Genomic DNA, 24,343 nt, shown 5'->3' with positions numbered 1-24,343 from the left:
CTATTCGATATTTTTCAATTCATTCTTCTGAATTCCAATGAATACAGGCCCAGAGTCATCAAACGCTCTTCATATAACAAGCCATTCAATCCTGGATTCATTTTATAGAACCTCTTTTGAACCCTCTCCTGTTTCAGCACATCCTTTCTAAGATAAGGAGCTCAAAACTGCTCACAAAACTCCAAGTAAGGCCTCACCAGTGCATTATAAAGTCTTAACATTACATCCCTGTTTTTATATTCTTGTCCCCTTGAAATGAATGCTAACAGTGCATTTGTCCTCCTCACCACAGATTCTACCTTTAGGGAGTCCTGCCCAAATTAAACTTTAGGGAATCCTGCACAACTTAGAAATCCCTTTGCACCTCAGCTTTTTGTATTTTCTCCCCATTTAGAAAATGGTCTACCATCTTACTTCTACCAAAGTCCATGACCATACACTTCCCAACACTATATTCCATCTGACACTTCTTTGCCCATTCTCCTTATCTGTCTAAGCCCCTCTGTACTTCCTCAAAACTACCAGCCCATCCATCTATCTGTATTATCCGTAAACTTTGCAACAAAGCTATCAATTTCATCATCCAAGTCATTGACATATAACATAAAAAGAAGTGGTCCCAACACAGATCCCTGTGGAACAAAACTAGTCACCTGCAACCAACCAGGAAAGGCTCCCTTTATTTCCACTTTGCCTCCTGCCAATCAGCCACTGTTTTATCCGTGCCAGTATCTTCCCTGTAATACCATAGGTTTTTAACTTGTTAAGCAGCCTCATGCATGGCACTTTGTCAAAGGCCTCCTGAAAATCCAAGTACACAACATCAACCAATTCTCCTCAGTCTATCCTGCTTATTATTTCTTCAAAGAATTCCAACAGACTTTTCAGGTAAGATTTTCCCTTGAAGAAACCATGCTATGGCCTATTTTATCACGTGCCTCCAAATACCCTGGAACCACATCCATAACAATCGACTCCAACATCTTCCCAACCACTGAGCTCAGACTAACTGGCTTACAATTTCCTTTCTTCTGTCTCTCTCCCTTCTTGAGGAGTGGAGTCATATTTGAAATTTTCCAGTCTTCTAAAACCATTCTGGAACCTAGTGATTCTTGAAAGATCATTACTTACGCCTCCACGATCTCTTCAACCGCCTCTGTCCAAATCCTGCAGTGAACACCATCTGGTCTTGGTGATTCATCTACCTTTAGACCTTTCAGTTTCCCAAGAACTTTCTGCCTAGTAGTGGTAACTTTACACACTTCTGGCCTCTTAACTTTCTGGAACTTCCACCATACCGCTAGTGTCTTCCACAGTGAAGACTGATACAAAATATTTATTCAGTTTGTCCGCCATTTCCTTGTCCCCCATTACTCTCTCTCCAGCATCATTTTCCAGTGGTCTGATATCCACTCTCAGCTCTCTTTTAGACATGTATCTGAAGAAACTTTTGGCATCCTCTTTAATTTTATTAGCTAGTTTACTTTCATTCACCATTTTTCCTTCTTAATGACTTGTTTGGCTGTCTTCTGTTGGTTTTTAAAAGCTTCCAATCCTCTAACAGCCCACTCATTTTTGCTCTATCATATGCCCTCTCTCTTTGATTTCTTTGGTTGTATCATCTTGCCTTTAAACTATTTCTTTCTTCTTTGGATGAATATATTCTGTGCCTTCTGTATTGCTTCCAGAAATTTTAGCCATTGCTGCTCTACTATCACCCCTGCCAGTGTTCTTTTCCAATCAATTCTGGCCAAATCCACTCTCATGCCTCTGTAATTCCCTTTACTCACTGTAATACTAATACATTTGACTTTAGCTTCTCCTGCTCAAAATCTCAGGGTGAATTTGATCATATCATGATTACTTGCCCCCAAGGCCTCTGATCAATTCTGGTTCATTGCACTACACCCAATCAAGAATATCTGGTCTCCTACTGGGCTTAACCATGAGCTGCCTAAAAAGCCATCTCATAGGCATCCTTGAAATTTCCCCCCTCTTGGGATCCAGCAAAATCCACCTGATTTTCCCCAATCTACCTGCATACTGAAATCCCCTATGACTATTGTAACATGGCCCTTTTGGCATGCATTTTCTATCTCCTGTTGTAATTTGTAGACCACATCTTTACTATTGTTTGGGGGTCTGTTTAAAAATCCCAGTCTTTTTACCTATGCAGTTCTTCAGCTCTATCCATAACGATATCACACTTTCAAACCATGTCACCTCTTTCTAATTATTTGATTAATTTTTTTAGACCAGAGCCACGGCACCCCCTCTGCCTACCTGCCTGTCCTTTTGATACAATGTGCGTCCTTGGACATTAAGCTCCTAGCTATAATTTTCTTTCAGCTATGATTCAGTATACATTCCAATCTGTAACAGCGCTACAAGTTCATCTACCTTATACCTTGAATGCATGCATTCAAGTATAACATCTTCAGTCCTCTATCCATCACCCTTTTCCATTGCAACTTATACTGTTGGCTGCAATTTTGCACTACCATCAGCCTCTCCTTTCTAGGAGTCTCACTATAGATTGCCTTTGTTTGTTAACCAAATACCTCACCTCAACACTATCACTAGTGATTCCCATCCCCTTTACCGAATTAGTTTAAAACCTGCCAAACTATTCTAACAAACCTGCCTTCCAAGGATATTGATTCCCCATGGGTTCAGGTGTAACCTGTCCCTTTTGTACAGGTCATACTTTCTCCAAGAGATCCCAATGATCCATAAATATGAACCCCTGCCCCCTGCACCATTTCTTCAGCCATGCATTCACCTGCCAAATCATCCTATTCTTACCTTCACTGGCATGTGGCACAGGCAGTAATCCAGAGATTACACCATGGAGGTCTTGTTTTCCAGCTTTCTACCTAATCCCCTAAAATCTTTCTTCAGGACTTCCTCATTTTGTCTACCCATGTCATTAGTGCCAATATGCACCAAGACTTCTGGCTGGTCATCGTCACACTTGAGAATGCCATGGACCAAATCTGAGACATCCCTGACCCGGGCACCAGGAGGCAACATACCATCTGGGTATGTCTATCTCACCCATAGAATCTCCTGTTTCTCTGGCAATGGAGTCTCCTACAAACCCAAGTTCACCTGCCTTACCTATCAAACCTCTTGCAATGACCTATGCATCAGAATTTTGATTATCTGCAACACTGAGCAACTTCACTCCGAACTGTGGAAGTGGATTCAAATGTTCTAATGATAACACTGTGGCATGAACAGTGTAACTGAGTTCATAGCAATCATGCTATTACTGTTCATACAGGCTAACAATGTGGTACCCAACTATTTTGTACCAAGGGCCACTAATGAAAGTCGAGTTCAATTCTGAACTGCTCAGGTCGAAAAGAGTTCAACGATATATACTCGGGAAGTTTATTTGCTAACAAATAAGCCAACAATGCTTTCCTTTGGAGAAAAAAGGAAATGAACTCTAATTTCACTATGTTTAAAGCATAATTCCGCTGGATAAGCAATTAACATCATAGTCATTTTACAATATTTGCTTTTAATTTTAATTTAGAATATTTATCTCCCCTCCTCACACTCAACATTTAGTAGTTTTTGATTTTGTGCCAGTTAATCCATTGACCATGCAAAATATATCTGTGATTTTTGTTTCCTAGAATACCTGCTCAGCCAGTATCCTGTATACTTCATCTCCACCCAATCATTCACCAAATATGTGTTTGCCCTGCCAATTTAACAGCTACTGAAGTGAATAAGGATTATAATTTGTCCCAAAAGAGTAGATTTGAGCAGTATTTTGGAAATGGAGACTTTTTCATAGAAACTAAGTTATTTATTTTTATTTCTTCCTCCCTCCCCCATATACCCCCACCCTGGCTCATCCCATCTACCTGGGCTTGATCCCTTTCCCTCTTTACTCGCTGCTACCATCGGGCAGGTGGTACAGGAGATCTTGGGTCCACACTACCAAGATTTGGGAGTAGTCGTAGTCCTGCAGCCATCGGGTTCCTGAACTGGCTTCTATTCACCTGAGCAATTCAAGTGGCTGTGAAAAGACATACTAACCAGCTCTAATATTTCATTCTTTCTTGAGATGACATATTACACTAATCTTAATAATCTATGGGTGCAGATTTTAAGCGATTAATTAGGATGCGGAATTAGCTGCTGCTATCAGGCAGTCTCTGAATCATTAATACAAAGATCCCTATGCTTCCAACATATACGGATAGCAGTCCTACATTACCTCAAATTTCAAGTAAAATATTGTAATTTAGGTATTCATGTGAAGAGAACAAGTGCTCCCAGCTACTTTGCTTTCATTCCGATGTGAGCATGTGGGAAAATCGTAATGTAATCCAAATTGTTTGTAAAATGTGTTCTTTAAGGTTGTTATAGCCAGGAAGTGATAGTGGGGATAAACTCCCACTACCTATTAAATGCTTCAAGTGGTATGTGTCTCAAAAAGCTTCTAACAACCAAGTCCAGCTCCTGGTCTTCACATGTGACTTACCTACAGAGGAACAGAGTGACTTACCTACAGAGTGACAAGTACAGAGGAACCAATTCTAATGACAGGAGAAAGGGCAAAGGCGGGTTACTGGCTTCTTAAAACCAATCGCTCTAGAAAGATGGGCTTGTCAGATCATTTAGAATGAAAACTCTGATTTCAAACCTCCGCTGCCTTATGGCCAAACCCACTCACAGGGAAGACTTGGGAGTAAGCCCCTGAGGAAAAATCCAGAGCAGGATTTCCTAAGGCAGTCCTACTTTGAGTTCAACACTGACCGGCAACTCCTGCGATGCCGCTTGTGCCAAACTGTATTGGTCTCTGTTGTTCCTTTGGATTCATCAGCTGCGTGGAGAGGGGGAGCCTTCTGCATTTGCAACAGCTTGCTCTCCATATTGTACTGCAGTGGATGGTATATCACGCAGACAGCTGGGACACAATATCCATGGTTAACCCCAGCCAATGGAGGGCCTCAAAATGAGTTGAGAATTGCAACAAACCTGACTGCATGTGACCAACAGAAAAAGAAAATTCACTTACTTCAGGCACGTTTTTGCACTGCTGCAGTCCTCAAACCTAATGGAGTAGCCGACCTCCTGACCCAGCATCACATCCATTTCATCAGCCACTCGCTGAGCTACACTCATGGCAGCAACTCTTCTGGGCTGAGTACAGGCCACTCCCCGTTTGGGTCCAACCATGGCTCGCACATAGTCAACGCACCACTGAGGAATCTGAAAATCCATTCAAGAACAAACATTACAGCCTCTTTAAATTACTGACCAACTCAATGTAAAAAGTCAGAAGAGATCAAAACAAACTCTATACTTTCAAAGGTTAAACCAATGCCAAAAATAACAAAGTTTAAGTAGACTTTGTACAAATCTTTACACAGCAACAATGGTGATTTATAGAGCTACTGAATAAATAGACATTTAGTTAATGATGCCATGAACTGGAGAGACAGATTTTGAAAATGGGAAGAGCAAAGAAACAGCTGAAGAGCTGAAAGCATTAATTTCAGTTGATCAAGAAAATTGAGCTTAATACACATTTAAACCCATAGTTCTGTAAAAAAATTCTCAGGATATTGAACTTTGCAAATATAAATGCATAAATCTTGATGCATGCATGCTCTAGAAATTTGTATACAAAAAATAACTGCTCTCTTAGCCCTAGCTAGTCTATCATCTGAACAAAGACTGCATTGCATCAGGTAGCAACAGATTTTCCAATCTAGCAAGAAATACAAACCAGTCACCACCACATAATCTATGGTAGATTGTCTTCTATCAGGAAAGGAGTTTGAACATGGAATGAGATCATACAGCGCAATCGGCTTTTATTTTCCTCTCCTCTACTGACTGCCGCCTCTCAAAGCACAAGAGAAAGCAAACGTATGTCCAAGTGCTAACAAGCTGCTATTTTGAAATGAAGGTCTTATTTCCTTTGCCTTTTAAAAACTTTCCACCAGTACAAATTGCTCGTTGTCAGCATGAACAGCTGTTGCCAAGTTTTACAGCTTTGAGTTCTCTGACCAAACTGCTATGCTGAAGGAATCATAGACCACAAAGTTATCGCAGTAGTTGGTGTATTTAATCTCTTTTTTTCTTCAATTCCAATTAAATGAAGCCTGGAGGATGGGGTGATGCCATGATGCAGCCCAATTTTTAGAAAACAAAAAAGCTGGAGTAAGCTGGCTGGAGAGAAATGCAGATTCTTGAGGAAACAAAGACAGCAACTGGCATAATGGTTATTGCAACACCGTACAGCACCAGCGATCTTTAAATGCTAATCTGCCAAAATTGTCTATTAGAATCAATCAAGTAACTGGCCATGACAATATAATAAAAATTATCAGGTCAATTTTTATCCTTATCCTCTCCCACATCCAATGTGTTACCAAATCCACTAGTAACTAACCAACTGCTGGGATGAACTGCTGAATGCTGGGATGGATGGGCATTAGTTAATCTACTTAATGTTGAGTCAGCCAGTCACAAGTTGGCTGCCTAGTCTCATCACCAGTAAATGTGTCAAAACACTCTAAAACAAAGGACAGATCATTTATGGAGTGAATGCCAATACATCCATGTACCACATCAACTCCAGCAGAGTGACAGGGAAAATTGCATACTTATAACTTACATACTAATAAACTAAATTACTCAGAAAGCTCTGTGATCTGTTCTTTTAATTTGTTGATTAAAGCACCATTTCAAAATGCAGAGCACTCATGGATCACACAGGAACTGAATGCTGCATATTTGCTCCTTATATGTCCTCAAATACAGCACTAATTAGACAACTTGAGAGAATGGTCAGTTATCTAAACTCAATCATAAATCAAATCAACTTACAACTTTATAGAACAGTAGTTAAACTATATATAAAGTACTGTATGCAGTGCGAGTCACCACACAACAGCAATGATGGGTACAATGTGATTGCACAGGAGATTTACCAGGACGTTGACTAGACTGGCTGACTTTAGTTATGGGAACAAACTCAATAGGCTTGGCTTATTTATTTTGCCCTGGAATGAAGGTAGCTGAGTAACATGGAGGAGCATAAAGTTATGACAGGCTGATATCAGAATTCGAAGTAAATTTATTATCAAAGTTCATATATGTCCTCACATATAACCCCAAGATTTATTTGCTTGCAGGCATATTCAGTAAATCGAAGAACCGTAATGGAATCAGTGAAAAACTGTACCCAACAGAATGGGCATACAACCAACCTGCAAAAGACAACAGACTGTGCAAATACAGAAAGTAAAAATAATGATAATAATAATAATAATAAACAATAAATGTTGAGGACTTGAGATAAAGAATCCTTGAAAGTGAGTCCATTGGTTGTGGGAACAGTTCAGTGATGGGCCAAATCAAGTTGAATGAAGTTATCCCCTCTTGTTCAGGAGTCTGATGATTAAAGGGCAATAACTGTTCCCGAAACTGGTGGTGTGAGTCCTGAGGCTCCTTTAAACTACTTCCTAATGGCAGTAGCAAGAAGAGAGTGGTGGTGGGGGAGTTCATGATGGATGCTGCTTTCCTGCAATATGCTCAATGTGGATGCACTCAATGGAAGGGAAGGCTCTACCCGGGATAAGGTAAATAATGAGAATTATTTTCCACGTGGTAGGGATATCACAAACAAGCGAGCACAGGTTTAAGGTGAGAAGAAAGAGCTTTAACTGAGACCTGAGGGAATTTTTAATAAACTGTCGAGTGGTTGGTATCTTGATCTCATGCTAGAGCAAGTGGTGGAGTCAGATTATAAATCACTAAATTCAAGAAAAATTTGGACAGGCACTTAAATAAGCAAGAGATAAGAGAATACACAACTAATATGGGAAATGGTATTAGCGTAGATGGGCAAAGAAAAAAAATCAGCATATTGACATGGAGTGCCATAGGGCCCATTTCTGTGCTGTCACAACTATGACTACTTTGGGAATGGCTATACATTTCTACAATTCCACATCAACTCAACATTACCAACCTGTGTTGTTTTTCCAGAGCCAGTCTCACCAACAAGCACAAAAGACTGGTGTTTAGTCAAGATGTCATTGAACCTTTCCTTGTAATCCCACACAGGCAATTGTAGTCTTTTTTTCAGGATCTCATAATAGCGTGGGGTGTGGGGTAAATTGGTAAATGGATTGATAGCCTGTTGATGAAGTGCCGGAGTTGTAATGAGAGGCATATTGCCTCCCGCGGTTAAAGCCGGATTAGACAAGTTCCTTGAATCCTTATCACGATCCCGATCCCGATCACGATCCCGATCTCTATCACGGTCACGATCCCGATCCCTTTCCCGATCCCTATCCCGATCCCGGTCCTTTGAGCGATCATAATCTTTGTCTCGGTCTCTGTCTCTATCTTTTCGTCTGTTGGAAATAAAAAATGTTTTATGTTTTACTACCAATATGAACTTACCAATACACTACTATGCTTAGTTTCATTTGAATTCTGCCTATTACATAGAGATTACATTTTTAGCCTATTGGCAAAGTATTATTTAACCTCAGTTATTTAAACAGTCATATGGATTCGCCAAGAAAAAAACCAATTGAATTAAACAGTGAAAAGCCTAATCCAACTTGATGGTTGGTGATTTAGTCTCATGCTGACTTAGATTACAGTGCAAGATTCTGGGATGAGCAAATGAATAATATTTTTAAAAAATGAATGCTGAAAATACTCAGGTCAAGCACCATCTGCGAAAGAAGAGTTAAAATTTATGTTTTAATCTGCAAACATTCAATTTACATTAGCTCCTCCTAATGCAAAGGAGGCCAGACCAAAAACAGAAATACATTATATACAGAACACTCAACTGGAAGTCGTACTTTTCAATTGGGAAATGTGTTTGCTGTCTGGAACAATGAAAAGGGAGAAGGTAAAGGATAGGCATTGCATCGCTTTGACATGCAAGGGAATGTACTGTCGGAAGGACACAGAGAAGAAACAGCCCAAGGGAATATCAAAATGAAAGGAGCTGTGCTCTGCTGTGACATCACACAGTAAGTGATCATAATGACATTCATTTTTGTTCATTCCTCCCAGATCCCATTCGAAGTGGAAACCAGCAAGGTGGGTGTAAAGACAATGTGTACAGTGTAATTTTTCAGTTAAGGTGGGAAGGAAAAGAGCAGAAACACAAAATGTAGAAAAAGCATAGTTAATTACTCTGTCAATCACAGCAGAAAGACAAGTAGAGGACAACAAAGGGAGAAGCAGTATTAAATTAGCATCATCAGAACAGATTAAACGAAAGAGAATCTAGGAAAGTAGAATTCTTTTCAGGAAATGGAGTACAAATGTACCGGTAATCAAACTGGCGATGGAAATCTGAAACTAATAATGAAAAGTCCCAAGCTGGTGCTGATAAATTAAAAGAAGGTAAGGGTATTATCAGATGGGCTGTGTGAAGTTAGAAAAGGGTAGAAATTAGCAAAGCTGATGTTCCACATATCCATAGACTCACGAAGATTCCTAAAATAGCATCTTCCTGCAGTACTGTGTTCTTTGGAGAATAAAATCAGATAATGGAAATACTCAGCAGGTAGGCAATATCTATGGAGATGAAAAATGATAACGTCATTTTGAAATGTTAACTATTTCCCTCTCCACAGATACTGCCTGACCTAAATAGTTACAATGCTTTCTGTTTTCTGTTCAGATTTTCCATTTCAAATTTGGAAAATGTTAACACAACCAAAGTGCTATTGCTTAATGCAGAGGTAGTTCAGCTACTGGAGGGCAGTTGTTATGAACACCAGTATGGATCTTACAAAAGCAGAGAGCCTCCAGATTGCCTTTGAGGTGAAGCAGGATTGGCTGCATCTGGGATAAACAATAACTAGGAAGCTAGTTGTTCAAATACAGGGCTATCTTTCAGGCCTATCGCCAATGTTAAGGGCGAACCTTAAGTGAATGGAATGCTGCAACTGTAAGAGATGAAGTGAAAGAGTAGATTGCCACAGCTGTTCTTTTCTCTCATCATCATTCTCTTGTGCTAAACTACATACAACTTCATATCTAAACCTTGTCAACCTTAAATATATTTATTTATTGAGATACAATGCAGAATAGACCCTACTAGCTCTTCAAGCCAGGCTGCCCAGTATTTCCCCTATTTAATCCTAGCCTAATCACGGGACAATTTAAAATGACCTATTATCCTACCAACTGAAACTTTTCTGGCCTGTGGAAAGAAACTGGAGCAACTGAAGGACACGGGGAACATGTACAAACTTCTTACCAGCATTTGGGGGGGGGGGGGGGGGGGGGGGGGGGAATCTGAACCAAAGTCACCTGTATTGTGAAAAGTTGTGCTAACCACTATGTTACTGCATCACTCCTCAGTGACCGAGCCTTCACAGGCCTCTTGGAGAGAGAATTCCAAATACTTACTACTCTCTATGTTAGGTGAAACGCCTTTTTATCCCTGCCTTGAAATTAGGATTCCTTGTTTAAAGATAGTTTAAACAATCCAGTCCAGTGAAATAGCCAATTTAATTTTAATGAGAGCACCTCTCATTCCTCGAAACTTTAGACGTTAGAACAAGGCTATTTGATACCTTCCTCATACGGCTCCCCACTGCACAAATCAATGTAGTGAACCTGTGCATAAAATTCTAGGTGCAATTTCAACAGGGTCCTTTATAACTGCAGATAGTGGCGAGCAGAATAACAAAGGAAAATTCTGAAGGGAGAAGAGCAATTAGATATTTTTCTTTTAAATCTCATTCCCATTGGCTTTGATCACTGTTCATAACTCAGGGCTTCAAATAATCAATCTTTCTGTTTCAGTACCCACCTATCTGGCTGCTGAAAATAAAGGGTTGCATTTTTACATCCAGTTTTCTTGGGTCTCCATTCCTAATTAAACTGCAACATTAGAAGATGTAAACAGTCAGACTAGAAAGCAGTCAACTGACTGACAAAAACAGCAAGTCTATCAGTAATTGCTCTGAAAGCAGCTCATGGGCCACTGAGTATGTTCATAAGCGAAGTGCAATAGAAAACAAAAAGAAAACAGGAGAGGCCTTTGCACCTACTTGGCCAATCAATATATCACAGTTAATTTTCTGTCCCAATCATATTCATTTCTTCCCCATCATCCACCATTCCCCTTTGATGTTCAGATAATTATCTATCTCCTTCTTAAAATACATTCAGCATCTTAGCATCCTCCATCTTCTCTAAATTTGTCACTTTCCTGAGAGGAAATTTCTTGGTACATTTCTTAGTTTGTCTAGTGGTGTTGCACACCACTCCTGAGACAAACTCATGCCTGACACCACTGACCCTGACATACCCACCCCGAGCCAAGGAAAATATCTGCCCAACATCCATCCCCGTCAGAATTTATATACATTTTAACAAGATCTTCTCTTAATTATATAAACTCTAGTGAATTCCTGCCTAGACACTGATTCCTCATATAACAGTCCCACTATCTCAGTGATTAGTTTGATAAACTTTTATTGCATTCCTGCTATGGTAAGTATACCATTGGTTAAGCAAAGCAGGGCTCCTCACAATACTGGTGCATAATTGCAACAAGACATCCTGTTCCAGTACTTGAAATCTCTTTATGTCTTAACTGTGTGCTTTAAATTAGTGATGTACATCCCACTGTAGATTGACATTTCTCAAATCAATTTTTAGAAAATACTCTTTCTAATTTTCCTACCAAATGTATCCCCATTATTGCATGTCGTTTTTGCCCATTTACTCAAAATCTTAAGTTAGCTTAAGACTTTTTACATCCTCTTTGCATCTCTCAATGCCAACCACTCAGAACTATATTTCATTCCCTCATCCAAATCTTTGAGATACATTTACTGTCAGGGTCCCAAGCACTATGGTATCCATGAGTCGCCATGAGGAACATCAATTTACTCCTACTCTATTAACTAATTTCATTCCATTTAAATTGCATCTACTTTACTACCATCACCTTTCGTGTTGTATTATACATTCATTCATGGGACTTCATCAAAATTAATTTATTTAAATCTACTCTGAATGCCTCTATTTTTGCCAACACTTAATCCCTCACCACTTTCATTAGGTTTGATTCCCTAGCATTTCTGTAAAGCCATTTGTGTTCTCTCCCATGAAGAGAGAACTAAAGTTCTGCTGAATTGCTTTGCTATTATAAATGCTGCAGTTTCTGACAAGAGACCTATATTGTCTTCACTAATCATTTTACACATCTCTATAAGATTTCAAACAATGTACTTTTATACCTATCTCATACTCTATTTTTGCTCTCTTAATCAATCTAGGTCTATTTCTGCTGAGTTCTCAACTGTTCTAAATTCTCTTTCAATCTAATGTAGCCATGATCAGATTGCTTTTCCTCATTTCCTCAAACCTGAATTGCTTCACTTTCTACCTTAATGAAGAATTCTATTATAGTCAATCTTCACTAATGAACCCTGTGCGGCAAGATTATTAACTAACCTGCTTAGTACAGTCCCCAATCGAGGATAGCCTGGTCCCTAATTGGTTCTTTAGCATTCCGGATACACAATGCAATGAAAAGAAAGGATATTTCCATAATTTGTCACCAAAAGAGTGTATTAATAGAATATCCCCAAAGGATTGATTTTCTTCAGACAAAAGTATTTGGTTAACTCAATTCATATTGAAGCCCTCAAACCTGACACACAGGAAACAAGAAAACAAAGCAATAAATTAATGTCCTCCTAAATGCAATGATTAGGTTCCCACCTTTTAAATTAAAAGGTCATGGAATCAGGTCAACCTAGCTGTGCCTAAATGGTCACTTGATGGGACAAAGGATCTGTTTTCATGGTACATGATTCTATAATCAAGTGCAGCAGAAAAGTTACCAGAATGACAATACACCACTAGACCAATATTTGCAAAGGCCCTGCCGAGAGACTGACTGACAGAATTCCAGACCCCACCCACCCCATGCACATACATTTGGTTTTCACCAATTATTGCACTTTTCTCAGTTTATAAAAGATAGGCATGCTCTGGAAATACAACATAAAAGATTTTATTTTGCTCTGACTGCGAAGATACTGTATAACAACCAGCTAAAATAGATTAAAAAGTCACAAATACACAAATACACAAATTTTCAACTCTTTAATAGATCATCAGATGCAAAAAAAACCCCATGTTGATTAAATTAAACACTTTGTTAGTTCATAATGACCCTGCTAATTCAGTAAAGATTTCAAAGTGAGTACACAAAAATAACCTTATTTTGTTGGTGCTGCTGTTTGTGCTTATTCTGGGATGGAACATAATATAATGTTCCCAACAATCATGAGTATTGATATCAAGTCCGGTGATACTGTGATACACAATTACCTCCGTAATCTTGATTCCATCAATAGACTTAATTAACAACAAAAGACAAAAGGATATTAATTGTGACCATAGATGGGGGAAAAAGAAAATGTGGGGGGGAAATAGAAACAAAGAGCTTTATTAAGAAGGAACCACATTGTGAAAAATTGGGAGGACATAAGTGATTAGTAGCTTTCGTGTTTAACAATTCTTTTGGCGCACACATAGGTAAGTACTCCATTACAACCCAATGAGTTAAACTGGTGCAAGCTAAACTATAAGAGAAGGGTCATCTGAACACAGGACTGCGATGGCAACAGATAGAGCACCTTTGTACCCAAACCCCAAAGACAAGCACAACATTCTGGAGTCAGGCGAAAAAGTAAATGCTGCTCTGCCAACTCAGGAGAAAAAGGTTTTATAACCTTCTGGAGTATTTCCTAAAGTCGCAAGATCATCAAGAATAACATGAACAGCATTTCAATAATTCAACAGACTTGCTAGTTAAAGCAAGTTAGTTTACATGGTGGCTTATCTAAACTAACTTCACTAAATATCAATCTTAATACTGAGTAAATGAATCCTGATGACTCCAAGTTACAGCAATATATTTGATTGTGCAATTGCATTTCAGTATCTTTTATCGCTTGAACACAACTGCAAGAACTCACTGAACATTGTCAGATATTTCATATGTGGCTCCACATTAAGGTGTGGCAAACTAGAAATTTACCCATACAGGTGGCCCCCATTTTTCGAATGTTTGCTTTATGACAGCTCGCTGTTACGAAAGACCTACATTAGTACCCATTTTCGCTAACCGAAGAGGATTTTCGCTTTTACAGGGGAAAAAAGACGCCCGCTTTATAGTGTACGTGTGTTTACCCCGAGAAAGACTACCATGACCATGAAGCCTTATGCGGGCAGTTTTCTATGCATGTGCGTACGTGCCGATTTTTTTCCCCTCCAAATCAATTTTGGCTCGCTGTCTTCCCTATTCTGATAAGTGAAGCTACACCGTACATATAATATTTCTACTTTATATAGGCTGTACATTTAAAATATCTTTCCCGGTTTTACTATATGTTCGTGTTATTTTAGCTTTTATGTTTTATTTGGTATGATTTGGTATGTTATTTTTTGGGTCTGCATTTCAGTATCTTTTATAAACTGTTCTGGGTAACGCTTGAACACAACTGCAAGAACTCACTGAACATTGTCACGCTCAAAAATTTTTCCCATATAAATTAACGGTAATTGCTTCTTCGCTTTACGACATTTCGGCTTACAAACGGTTTCATAGGAACGCTCTACCTTCGAATAGCGGGGGAAACCTGTATTACTTTGAGGTTAGAGCAAAAGATGATACTTAAGTCATGAAGCATGTTCTGATGGCATATGACATAAAAATAGTACTATTAAATGCAAAATGGTAGCTCCAATTACTAAAAGGAAAACTTAAAGTTCATTTGGTAGTCATCAGCAGTAAGGTAAACACCACTGGCTAAAGTGACATAATCTAGACAAACTCGTTATTCCAACCCAACATCAGACATGTGTATTGCAGAAGATTGAAATGCTGAACAATAAAAAGCAACTTTATCCATAATGTACTATTCAACAAAAACTATTACGTATTCACAAAGGCTTTTATGTGATGTGAAATACTCTAAATGCATACTCTTTCATCCTGCAGATAGAACTAGCAGAGAAAGATTTTAATTTTGTTTCTACCAAAGCATTTATGGAAAAATAGATATTCACTCCATTCACTATACCAGTTCATTGTCTTCACTCTTCTTGATCTGTTTATTGACATTTATTTAAATTGCTTGTGACATGAACTTCAATTAAATGGCTGGTTGAACTAAATACTCCATAACTTACCATACTACCAATCAATGAACTGACAATCTATAACTCAGTTGATCCTTTGTTAATCCAAGGGAATGTCATTACATCGCAATGGTCAAATCATAGATTGCACAACTGCATACTTAATGACATTCAGTTTCTGTTAAAAGGGATGTTTTGTGATTTTCCTCTGAACTATTTCTTCAGTCTCCCAGACAAAATTGTAATATCAAACTTATGTCAGTCACCTCAGAGGCCCTCCATTGGTCGGGGTCAATCATGAATGTTGCATCTCAGCTGTCTATGTGACACGTAAGCCAGAGCAGTATGACATGAGGAGCAAGCTGTTGCCCACGTAGCGGTCTTCCTCCCCTCCCACACAGCTGATTAGTCAAAAGGAATGGCAGAGATCAAACTGATAACAGTTTGGTACAGTCAGCAGCACAGGAGTAGTCAGTCCGCGTTGAACTCAACATAGGACTGCCTTCCGGACTTCAATTAAGAGCAATTAATTCATCTTAGATAAGAGCAATTAACTTTGATTCCATATACTTGAGGTATCTTCTGAATTAGATACTTTAAAACACATTCTTAAAAGTTGTCTCTGCCTTTGTAATAGTCAATGGACATCATAGACAGTTCATATATTGCCTCTTAAATCAGACTCCACACACAATTTAAATTGGTTTAAGGCAGCCAAATGAAGCTTAGATAGGTGAGCAAATAACAAATCACACAACTGGATTTAGTGACAATAAAAATAACACCCTATACTACTGGAAGGTTGGTATTCAAAAAACAGGTCACATCATGATTCTTCTGTATTAAACCACCTCATGTACACATGCATCAAGAAACAGGAGTTGAAAAACCAACTTGAGTTATTTATTCTTCATTTCCCACCACACACACACACGCACACAGCGCTAAATTCTGGGGTAGTAATTTGTAAATTCTCCAAGAGCAAACTTCCATAACCCAAATGCTGTAATGTGGGGGGGGGGGGGGGGGGGGGGAGGTATCATATTAGAATAAAACCAAGTTAGTTCTAGTCGTGTATCAGGAATCCAAGGATGTGAACATAAGCATGATGATTAGTGGTCCAACAACAATGAGAAGAGACTACAGTAGCAAGATGCCCCACAGATACATCCTCAATCACAAAGCATTGTTGGCATAGCTTTATCATGGAATAACAGACATGGAAACATGTGATATAGGCTTAATAGTTCACACTTTATCCAAGTGAGGATGTTTTCACTATTTTAGGAAGATGGGACACCACAAGTTACTTCTGCAACAGCAATTAGCAGAATAAGTGGGGAATAAAGTTAATCTAGTCAGAGACACTGCTCTCCTATTCAGTGATATATCTTGGGAAGGGCATAAAATGATGCTAGCTCAATACATGCCTTGCCTTCAAATATACTCAAGGGAATAAAAACTGTCATGAAGTTCAAGAGAATGAAAATGCTGGAATCTGAAGCAACCAAGTCTGATGGAGAAATCAGTTGACTGATTAGCATCTGTAGTGAGATGGGGAAAGACACAGCGAGGAGGAATTCCAGGTGTCAGGGGGACATGAAGCGTGTGAAGTTGTCATTGCTAGAGAAAAGGTTCTTGCGAAACTGAGGTCTGAAGGTAGACAAGCCATCTTCGCCAGATGATGTAGATGATGTACACCCCCAAATTCTGAAAGAGGTGGCTGAAGAGTTTATGGAGGCTTTAATAATGATCTTTAAAGAATCACTAGATTCTGGAATGGCTTTGAAACACCAGAAAATTGCAAGTATCCCTCCACTTTTTAAGAAGAGAGAGGGGCAAAAGAAAAGAAACTATCAGCCAGTTAATCCGACTTCAGTGGTTGGGAAGATGTTAAAGTCGATGAAGAATGAGGGGTACTTGGAAGCACATGATAAAATAGGCAGTAGTCAGCATTGTTTCCTCAATGAAAAATCTTGCCTGACAAATCTGTCGGAATTCTGTGAAGAAATAACAAGGATAGACAAAGGAGAATTACTTGATGTGTACTTGGATTTTCAGAATGCCATACACGAGGTTGCTAAATGAGCTACAAGCCCATGGTATTACAGGAAAGATTCTAGCATAGATAAAGCAATGGCTGATTGGCAGGAGGCAGGGAGTAGGAACAAAGGGACTCTTAGAATTCTGACTGGCTACCAGTGACAAACAGGGGTCTGTGTTCGAACCAATTTTTTTTACGTTATATGTCAATGATTTGGATAATGGAATTGATGGCTTTGTTGCAAAGTTTGCAGACAATATGGAGATAAATGGAGGGGCAGGTACTTTTGAGGAAGTAGAGAGGCTACAGAAGAACTCAGACAGATTAGGAAAATGGGAAAAGAAATGGCAGATGGAATACAGTGCCTGGAAGAAGAAATGAAAGGAATGACTATTTCCCAAATGGAGAGAAAAGACTAAAAAAGGTGCAAAGTGACTTGGGAGTTCTTGGGCAGTTTTCCCTAATGATTAACTTGCAGGTTGAGTCTGTGGTGAGGAAGGCAAATGTAATGCTGGCATTCATTTCAGGACTAGAATATAAAAGCAAGAATGTAATGTCGAAACTTTATAAAGCACTGGTGAGGTATCACTTAGGAGTACTGTGAGCACATTTGGCCCTCTAATCCTAGAAAGGATGCGTTGAAGCTGGAGAGACGGTTCAAAGGAGGTTCACGAAAATGATTCCAGAATCAAATGGCTTTGGGCCTACATTCACTAGAATTCAGAAGAATGAGGGGTGACCTCATTGAAGCCTATCGAATGGTGAAAGGACTTGATAGAGTGGATGTGGAGAGGTTGTTTCCTATGGTGGAAGAGTCTAAGACAAGAGGACACAGCCTCAGAATAGAGGGGCATGTTTTTAGAATGGAGATGAGGAGGAAATTGGATCAGCCGTGATGAAATGGCGGAGCAGACTTGATGGACCAAATGGTCTAATTCTGCTCTGAAATCTCATGGTCATATGGAAATTATTCTGATCGAAACTTGAAACATTAACATTTATTTTCCCTCTACCCAATAGATGTTGCTCAACCTGCTGAATATAAGTTGTCAGACAGATTAAATTGAAAATTTATGATTGGTTGGGGTCATATGTTACAGCAGCATTGTGGTTTTACAGTACCAACAACCCAGGTTCATTTCCTACTGCTGTCTGTAAGGAGTTTGTACATTCCACCCCTGACAACATAGGTTTCCTCTGAGTGCTCCAGTTTCCTCCCACAGTCTAAAGACATACCAGTTGCTAAGTTAATTGTCCAGTGATCAGGCTTGTGTTAAATCTGGGGTTGCTCTGCAGCACAGCTCAAAGAGTCTATTCCATGCTGTTTCTCAACAAACAAATAACGGAAATGCATACAGAAGGGGGAGAAAAAACTATCTTGCAAGCTCAAGGTGAAACACCTCTGTCAAAACTTTCTGCAACAAAGGTCAGGTCAAACTACCAAAATGATCAAGCTGAATGATTGGAAATAAACACCTGTTGAGTCACTCAACAGCAATTAGTAAAACCATCCGTCCTGAAATCAAAAGCAGCTGTATTACAAAGGCAAGCAATAGTGCACATTGTCCATAATATCCAGTCTATCAACCCTGCAAGTGCAAAACCTAATGGAGTAAAGTTGACCAGTAAACATCACTGGCAGAAGGTTAAAATAAGCACTAATCAGATCTAAAGGAACCTGACACAAGATTAAAAAGTAAAGCAAAAGAATTAAGTTAAGCCAGAGCAAAATAAGCAAATTAGTAACAAGTACGTCAAGAGAATAAATAATTCCTAAACTGCAATAAGGCCAATAATTATTTTAGGATGTTTGAGGCTTGGGAGCAGCTTGAGGAAAACACATAAATATGGAAGATTAACTGAACAGCATTTAGTCCAGTAGTAAGCTAAGTTCTTTAATAGTTCCTACTTATTGCTGACCTATGCATTTATCCAATTTTGTACCCTCCAACCTTCTCATCCCATGAACATTTAACAGAGGAATGTTTGATTTACCTTTGCAGAACCAACATTAAATTCAACCTAGATCAATGTTGGTGAATAACAAAATTTAACAATTTTCTAAGTCCAGCTCATTCGGTAGCAATTTTCTTAAACCAGTCATAAATTAATGCCAAGTTCAGTACACAATAGCAAAAGGACATTAGTCCAACTGAACGTGGCTTCATTCAAATTACGTACCAAGTGAACCATGCATAATTTACAAGTGCCAAAGCACAGAATTGTCTGAACATCCAAATTGTTCCTCTATTCCTTATAAAATGTTCCTCTTGCCAATTACCACACTATAAAATGTGTGGCATTAGTCGTACAAAATAAAGATACAATCAAGTATTGCACCAACATGGTCAGATCTGGGTCACTCTGAACTGTTCAGAGGTGGTAACATTAAGATGTGTATGCATCCTATGACAGACTTGTTAAATCTGAATGTACGAAAACATTTTGCTCTTAGCAAAAAAGTCTGATTATTAACCCATTTTCAATCTCCTTGCGAGTCTTTCCTGGTTCCAAATAAGAAAAAGAAATTATTGTAGCTAGGAGGAATGTCACTCAAATAAGTCTTTAAATCAGTCAGGGCAAGGACATATCTCTGAAGATCATTATTAAGGTTTACCAGAACAATTACTCAGTTAAGGTCACAGAAGAAAGTAAGCTAGACAAGTACCAGGGAGAAGAATCTGTACGTAAACACACAAGAGATTCTGCGTATGCAGGAAATATAGCGTAACATACAAAATGCTGAAGGAACTCAGCAGGTCAGGCAGCATCTACAGAAATGAATAAACAAGCAATGTTTTGGACCAAGATCCTTTATAAACGTTTCTAGACATTATTACAAGTTCAGAATTAGTATCAAGACCACACTGGAAAATTGACCTCAAAGCTCTATTGAAAAAAAACATTATTTTCTTCAAAATACACTTCAGCAGTCACACTAATTCTCAAAAATAAGCCACATCAGTGGTATGTGAGTTTTACACAATAATAGCCCGCAGGATTGTCAAAGGACAATCCTGTAAGCTACTGCTAATTGTCTAAAATATGATTCCAACATGACGCAAAGAAGGCAGCTAATGTGCCTGTACCAATCTCAACTGGTGGAAAAAAAGGATTCATCCATCCTGCTGAATTTCTCTCTCTCTCTCTCTCTCTATTGCATTCAAGCTGGCCTCGAATGTCTTGCGAAGAAATCACTCAAGTTAAGATCCCAGCCAATAGGTTACAACTCCCATGATGCCTTTGGCTATAGAGTATTTACCTTTTTTTTGTCTAGGGGCTTGCTTGAGTTTATACCCAAAGCTTGATGGTGACAACCGTTTTTGGCCTGAAGATCCATAGCCTTTGCAAAACTTGCTACGTTTTCTTTTAACAGGATGCAGGCTCAGTACCAGGGCTCCAAGCAAACTGTACCATCACAATAATTGTTGTCACCTCAACTTCTTGGTGAAACCACAAGGCCAATTTTCCCTGACACTTGACAGCACAATAACTTACTAGGAAAAAAAATGTATGGCTTCTGCACATTTCCATATAACTTCAAAATCATTTCCACTTTTCCTGCTGATCATTCACGTTTGTTTGCAATCTTGGGGAATATCTGCAACCAAAATTTGCTTCCATCCATATGTTATTATTTCTGGTGCTTCTAATGAAAGTTTCACGTTATTAATGTAAACTGCCCACACCAGTGGCCTTAAGCACTTGCCTTGTGCTGCCAACATTTAATGTTTGTTGCTTTGCAATGAGAATGCAGCTTAGTTTCATAGATACAGGTGTCCCCCGTTTTTTGAACATTCGCTTTTCGACAACTCGCTGTTACGAAAGACCTACATTAGCACCTGTTTTCGCTAACCAAAGAGGATTTTCGCTTTTACGAAAAAAAGATGCCCACTTTATACATGTGTTTACTCCGAGAAAGACTACAATGACCGTGAAACCTTGTGCCGGTAGTTGTTTGCACATGCGTGTATGTGCGTATGCATGTACGTGTGTACGCACGTGCGTAGGTATGTGTGTACGTGCCAATTTTTTCTTCTCCAAATCGACTTTGGCTCGCTGTCTTCCCAAGTATGATAAGTGAAACTACACAGTACACACAATAATACACACAAAATGCTGGTGGAACACAACAGGCCAGGCAGTACCTATAGGGAGAAGCGCTGTCGACGTTTCGGGCTGAGACCCTTCATCAGGACTTTCCACCAGCATTTTGTGTGTATTGTTGTTTGAATTTCCAGCATCTGCAGATTTCCTCGTGTTTGTAATACGTACAATATTTCTACTTTATATAGGGTGTTTATTTATCATATCATTCCTGCTTTTACTATATGTTAGTGTTATTTTAGGTTTTATGTGTTATTTGATAGGTTATTTTTTGGGTTTGGGAATGCTCAAAAATTTTTCCCATATAAATTAACGGTGAATGCTTCTTCGCTTTACAACATTTCGGTTTACAAACGGTTTCATAGGAACGCTCTACCTTCGGATTGGGGGGGGGGGGGTGGGAACCTGTATTCACATACTTGTGTTCCATCCTTAGTCACAAGCAAAAAGCCATTTTCTGAAGTTCAGTATGCAAAAAAACTTCTCACAACCTTATATCCTTCAATCACTTAAAGGAATTCAAAAAGCTTAGTCCATCATATGCATGACAGTTTGAAATCACCTTTCTGTATACTATCACATCATTGGGTAGGTTTTCCATTATCTTTTTATCTCTTATTCATGTTCATATACAAGGATACAATTCACTCTTCCATTTTCCATTCTCCTTCCCAACATTATTTAAACTTTTTAAAACAATTTCTAAAATAACCTTTGCTTCCACAACAAGAGAGAAAGAATGGGATTGCCCCATTTTCAGAAACATCACCATGGGGTTGTACATGGCTGAGCAATAGGATGACAAGGACAGGCTGTCAAAAAAAGAAACCAAAGACAACAATGAGGAAATAAGGAACACCATTTACTTCGAGTATTTGTCTAAGACTGCAAAACACTGAAGTAGGCAGGTACAGGTAACAGAGGTTTAGGGAACAAATAGTGTAACTGTGCCAAAGACAACATTCATGCAGGATGATTAACCTCATCACAAAACAGGAGCCACATGATTTTTAAGAAAACCTTTTAGTACTGTGCTGTAAGAACATGCATAAAGCTCAGACTTATGAGGAAGTAGCACATACAAAAATTTGGGATGTGACAAGTATGTTTGAGGTGCAGCAAATGCTCACAAAGACAGAAAATCAAATTTTAATTTCTTGAAGAGCTGGTAAGTGACAACAATTTGAAGAAGATGGGAAATTTCACCTAATAGGGGAGATAAGAAGCAACAAAAGATTAGATGGATCTCACAAACAAGATGGACTGGGAGAGGGCCTGAAGAAAGAGAGAACAGTGGAAATTCAGAGACATATGCAGAAGCACACTTTCAACCCCACACCAGATATTTCATTAACACAATCTAAGCCAACTCCTGTCCAGTATTGGAAGGAATGCCTCAATGATGGTGCACTTTTGGAGTGGTGATAATGTGGATTGTTAAAGCATCCTTACTGTAAAAATGTCACATCACACACTGTATCACAGCCACATATCAGGAAAGTAGGATGAGAGGTTTAAAGCCAATAAGGGTTACATGAATGTATCAATGGAATGAAAGGAAAAGTCAATAGGCCAAAAAAAAGTGTTGAGTGAATGACACAAAGTTAGAACCAAGGAACAAGCAGCTCTTCAGGTAAGCTGAGAGTATGATGTCCAACCAGAAAAGTAGTGGAATCACCAAGTTGAGATATAAAATATGTAACCAGGAGCTCCAAAAGATCTCAAAATCATTCAGAGTACATATCAGTGAATTAAAAATTGATGTTTTGAAATTTGAAGTCCACAAAGTCATGCAAAAGAAAGGCAATATACCCTATTATACAAAGCTTTTAATTTTATTTTGTCAAAAATAATTCACGGCAACAACTCAGTGTATAAGTTATGAGAAACATAATCTGTAGCTGTACCAGGACAGGAAGAGAAGTAAATTGTCACCTTACTGCTGTTTGGGCTGTTGGCTAATCCGACATTGCACCAATGGATCCACTGTGAGAATTTCAACAACTTCTGACAATAAGCAATAAATTCTATGTATCAAAATTGTTCTAGGTTTACAGCCATCATAATTAAATGTATGAAAGAAACTGGTTTGTGAAGAAAATTAAGTGGAACTTTAACTTTGCATCATTAAATGATTTCAGCTTATTTACAGCATGGTTTTAAAAACATAATTTATTTGAAATTAGTTTTATTCTGTGTGAATCTGTGCTTCTGTGTGTACCCGAAAGCAAATGACAAATATTAAATATGTATAAGTGACAGGGGTGTGATGGTGGGCAGGACATCAGCAGCTGTCAGTCAATTTGTCCAACCAATAGCATTTACAATAGCCAGCCCCTATGATGCAGTGCCCCACAGCCCCAGTGCAGTGGTGCACAAGAGGACATGCAAAGACTCAAGGTCAACAAACTCATGGCAATGGAAGACCTGTACCGCAGCATTTGGTGGGCTGCCATCATTGCACAATTTCCATGATGTCACATGGGGTGTAGCTGTGTGAAAACTGGGTCACCTGCCAGTTAAGAAATGTTGTCCCAGAGCTGGGGTTCCCAATCTTACTATTGCCATGGACTAATACCTTTAAGGGGTCCGTGGACCCAAGGTTGGGGACCCCCCCCCCACCTTGCCCTACAGGATCATTTGCAGAATACTAATTAACTTCATTTCATTACACAACATAAGGCCCAAGATAATCTGCTCCCTAGTTGGCTCCTTAATGTAATGTTCAAAAAATTTGTTCCAAATAGATTAAATCAACTATAATCAAATTCTGCACTGTTGATTTTTTGAGGAATTAACCCATTAATAATTTTATCTATATTAGAATTTTTTTTAAATTCCCCTCTCTAATCGCATTGGGTGATGATGTGGGAAACTAAGCAGGGAAAATGCATCTTGCCTGTTTTGATCATCTTCTATTGCCATCTATACAGTTTTGCTTGCCTATGAATAGACAGTTTACCTCAAAGACTGCAAATTAAAAAAACTTACATAAAGCATAACAAT

The 24,343-nt window shown here is 38.8% G+C and overlaps 1 protein-coding gene across 2 annotated transcripts in view; it reads right to left on the bottom strand.

Moving 5' to 3' along the window:
- The window catches only part of dhx15 (DEAH (Asp-Glu-Ala-His) box helicase 15), a 120,810-nt gene that overhangs the window by 85,976 nt on the left and 10,491 nt on the right, over window positions 1–24,343 (bottom strand). For both annotated transcript variants that reach the window (XM_073064902.1, XM_073064903.1), the window contains exons 2-3: window positions 8,009–8,396; window positions 5,042–5,235 (exon numbers count right to left, since the gene is read on the bottom strand). In XM_073064902.1, coding sequence (XP_072921003.1) covers window positions 5,042–5,235; window positions 8,009–8,396 — 582 coding nt within the window. The remainder of the gene's footprint in view (window positions 1–5,041; window positions 5,236–8,008; window positions 8,397–24,343) is intronic.

The sequence above is a fragment of the Hemitrygon akajei genome, chromosome 13 (genome assembly GCF_048418815.1).
Source record: "Hemitrygon akajei chromosome 13, sHemAka1.3, whole genome shotgun sequence".
Classification (NCBI taxonomy): Eukaryota; Metazoa; Chordata; class Chondrichthyes; order Myliobatiformes; family Dasyatidae; genus Hemitrygon; species Hemitrygon akajei.
This window is presented reverse-complemented; position numbering and strand designations above follow the sequence as displayed.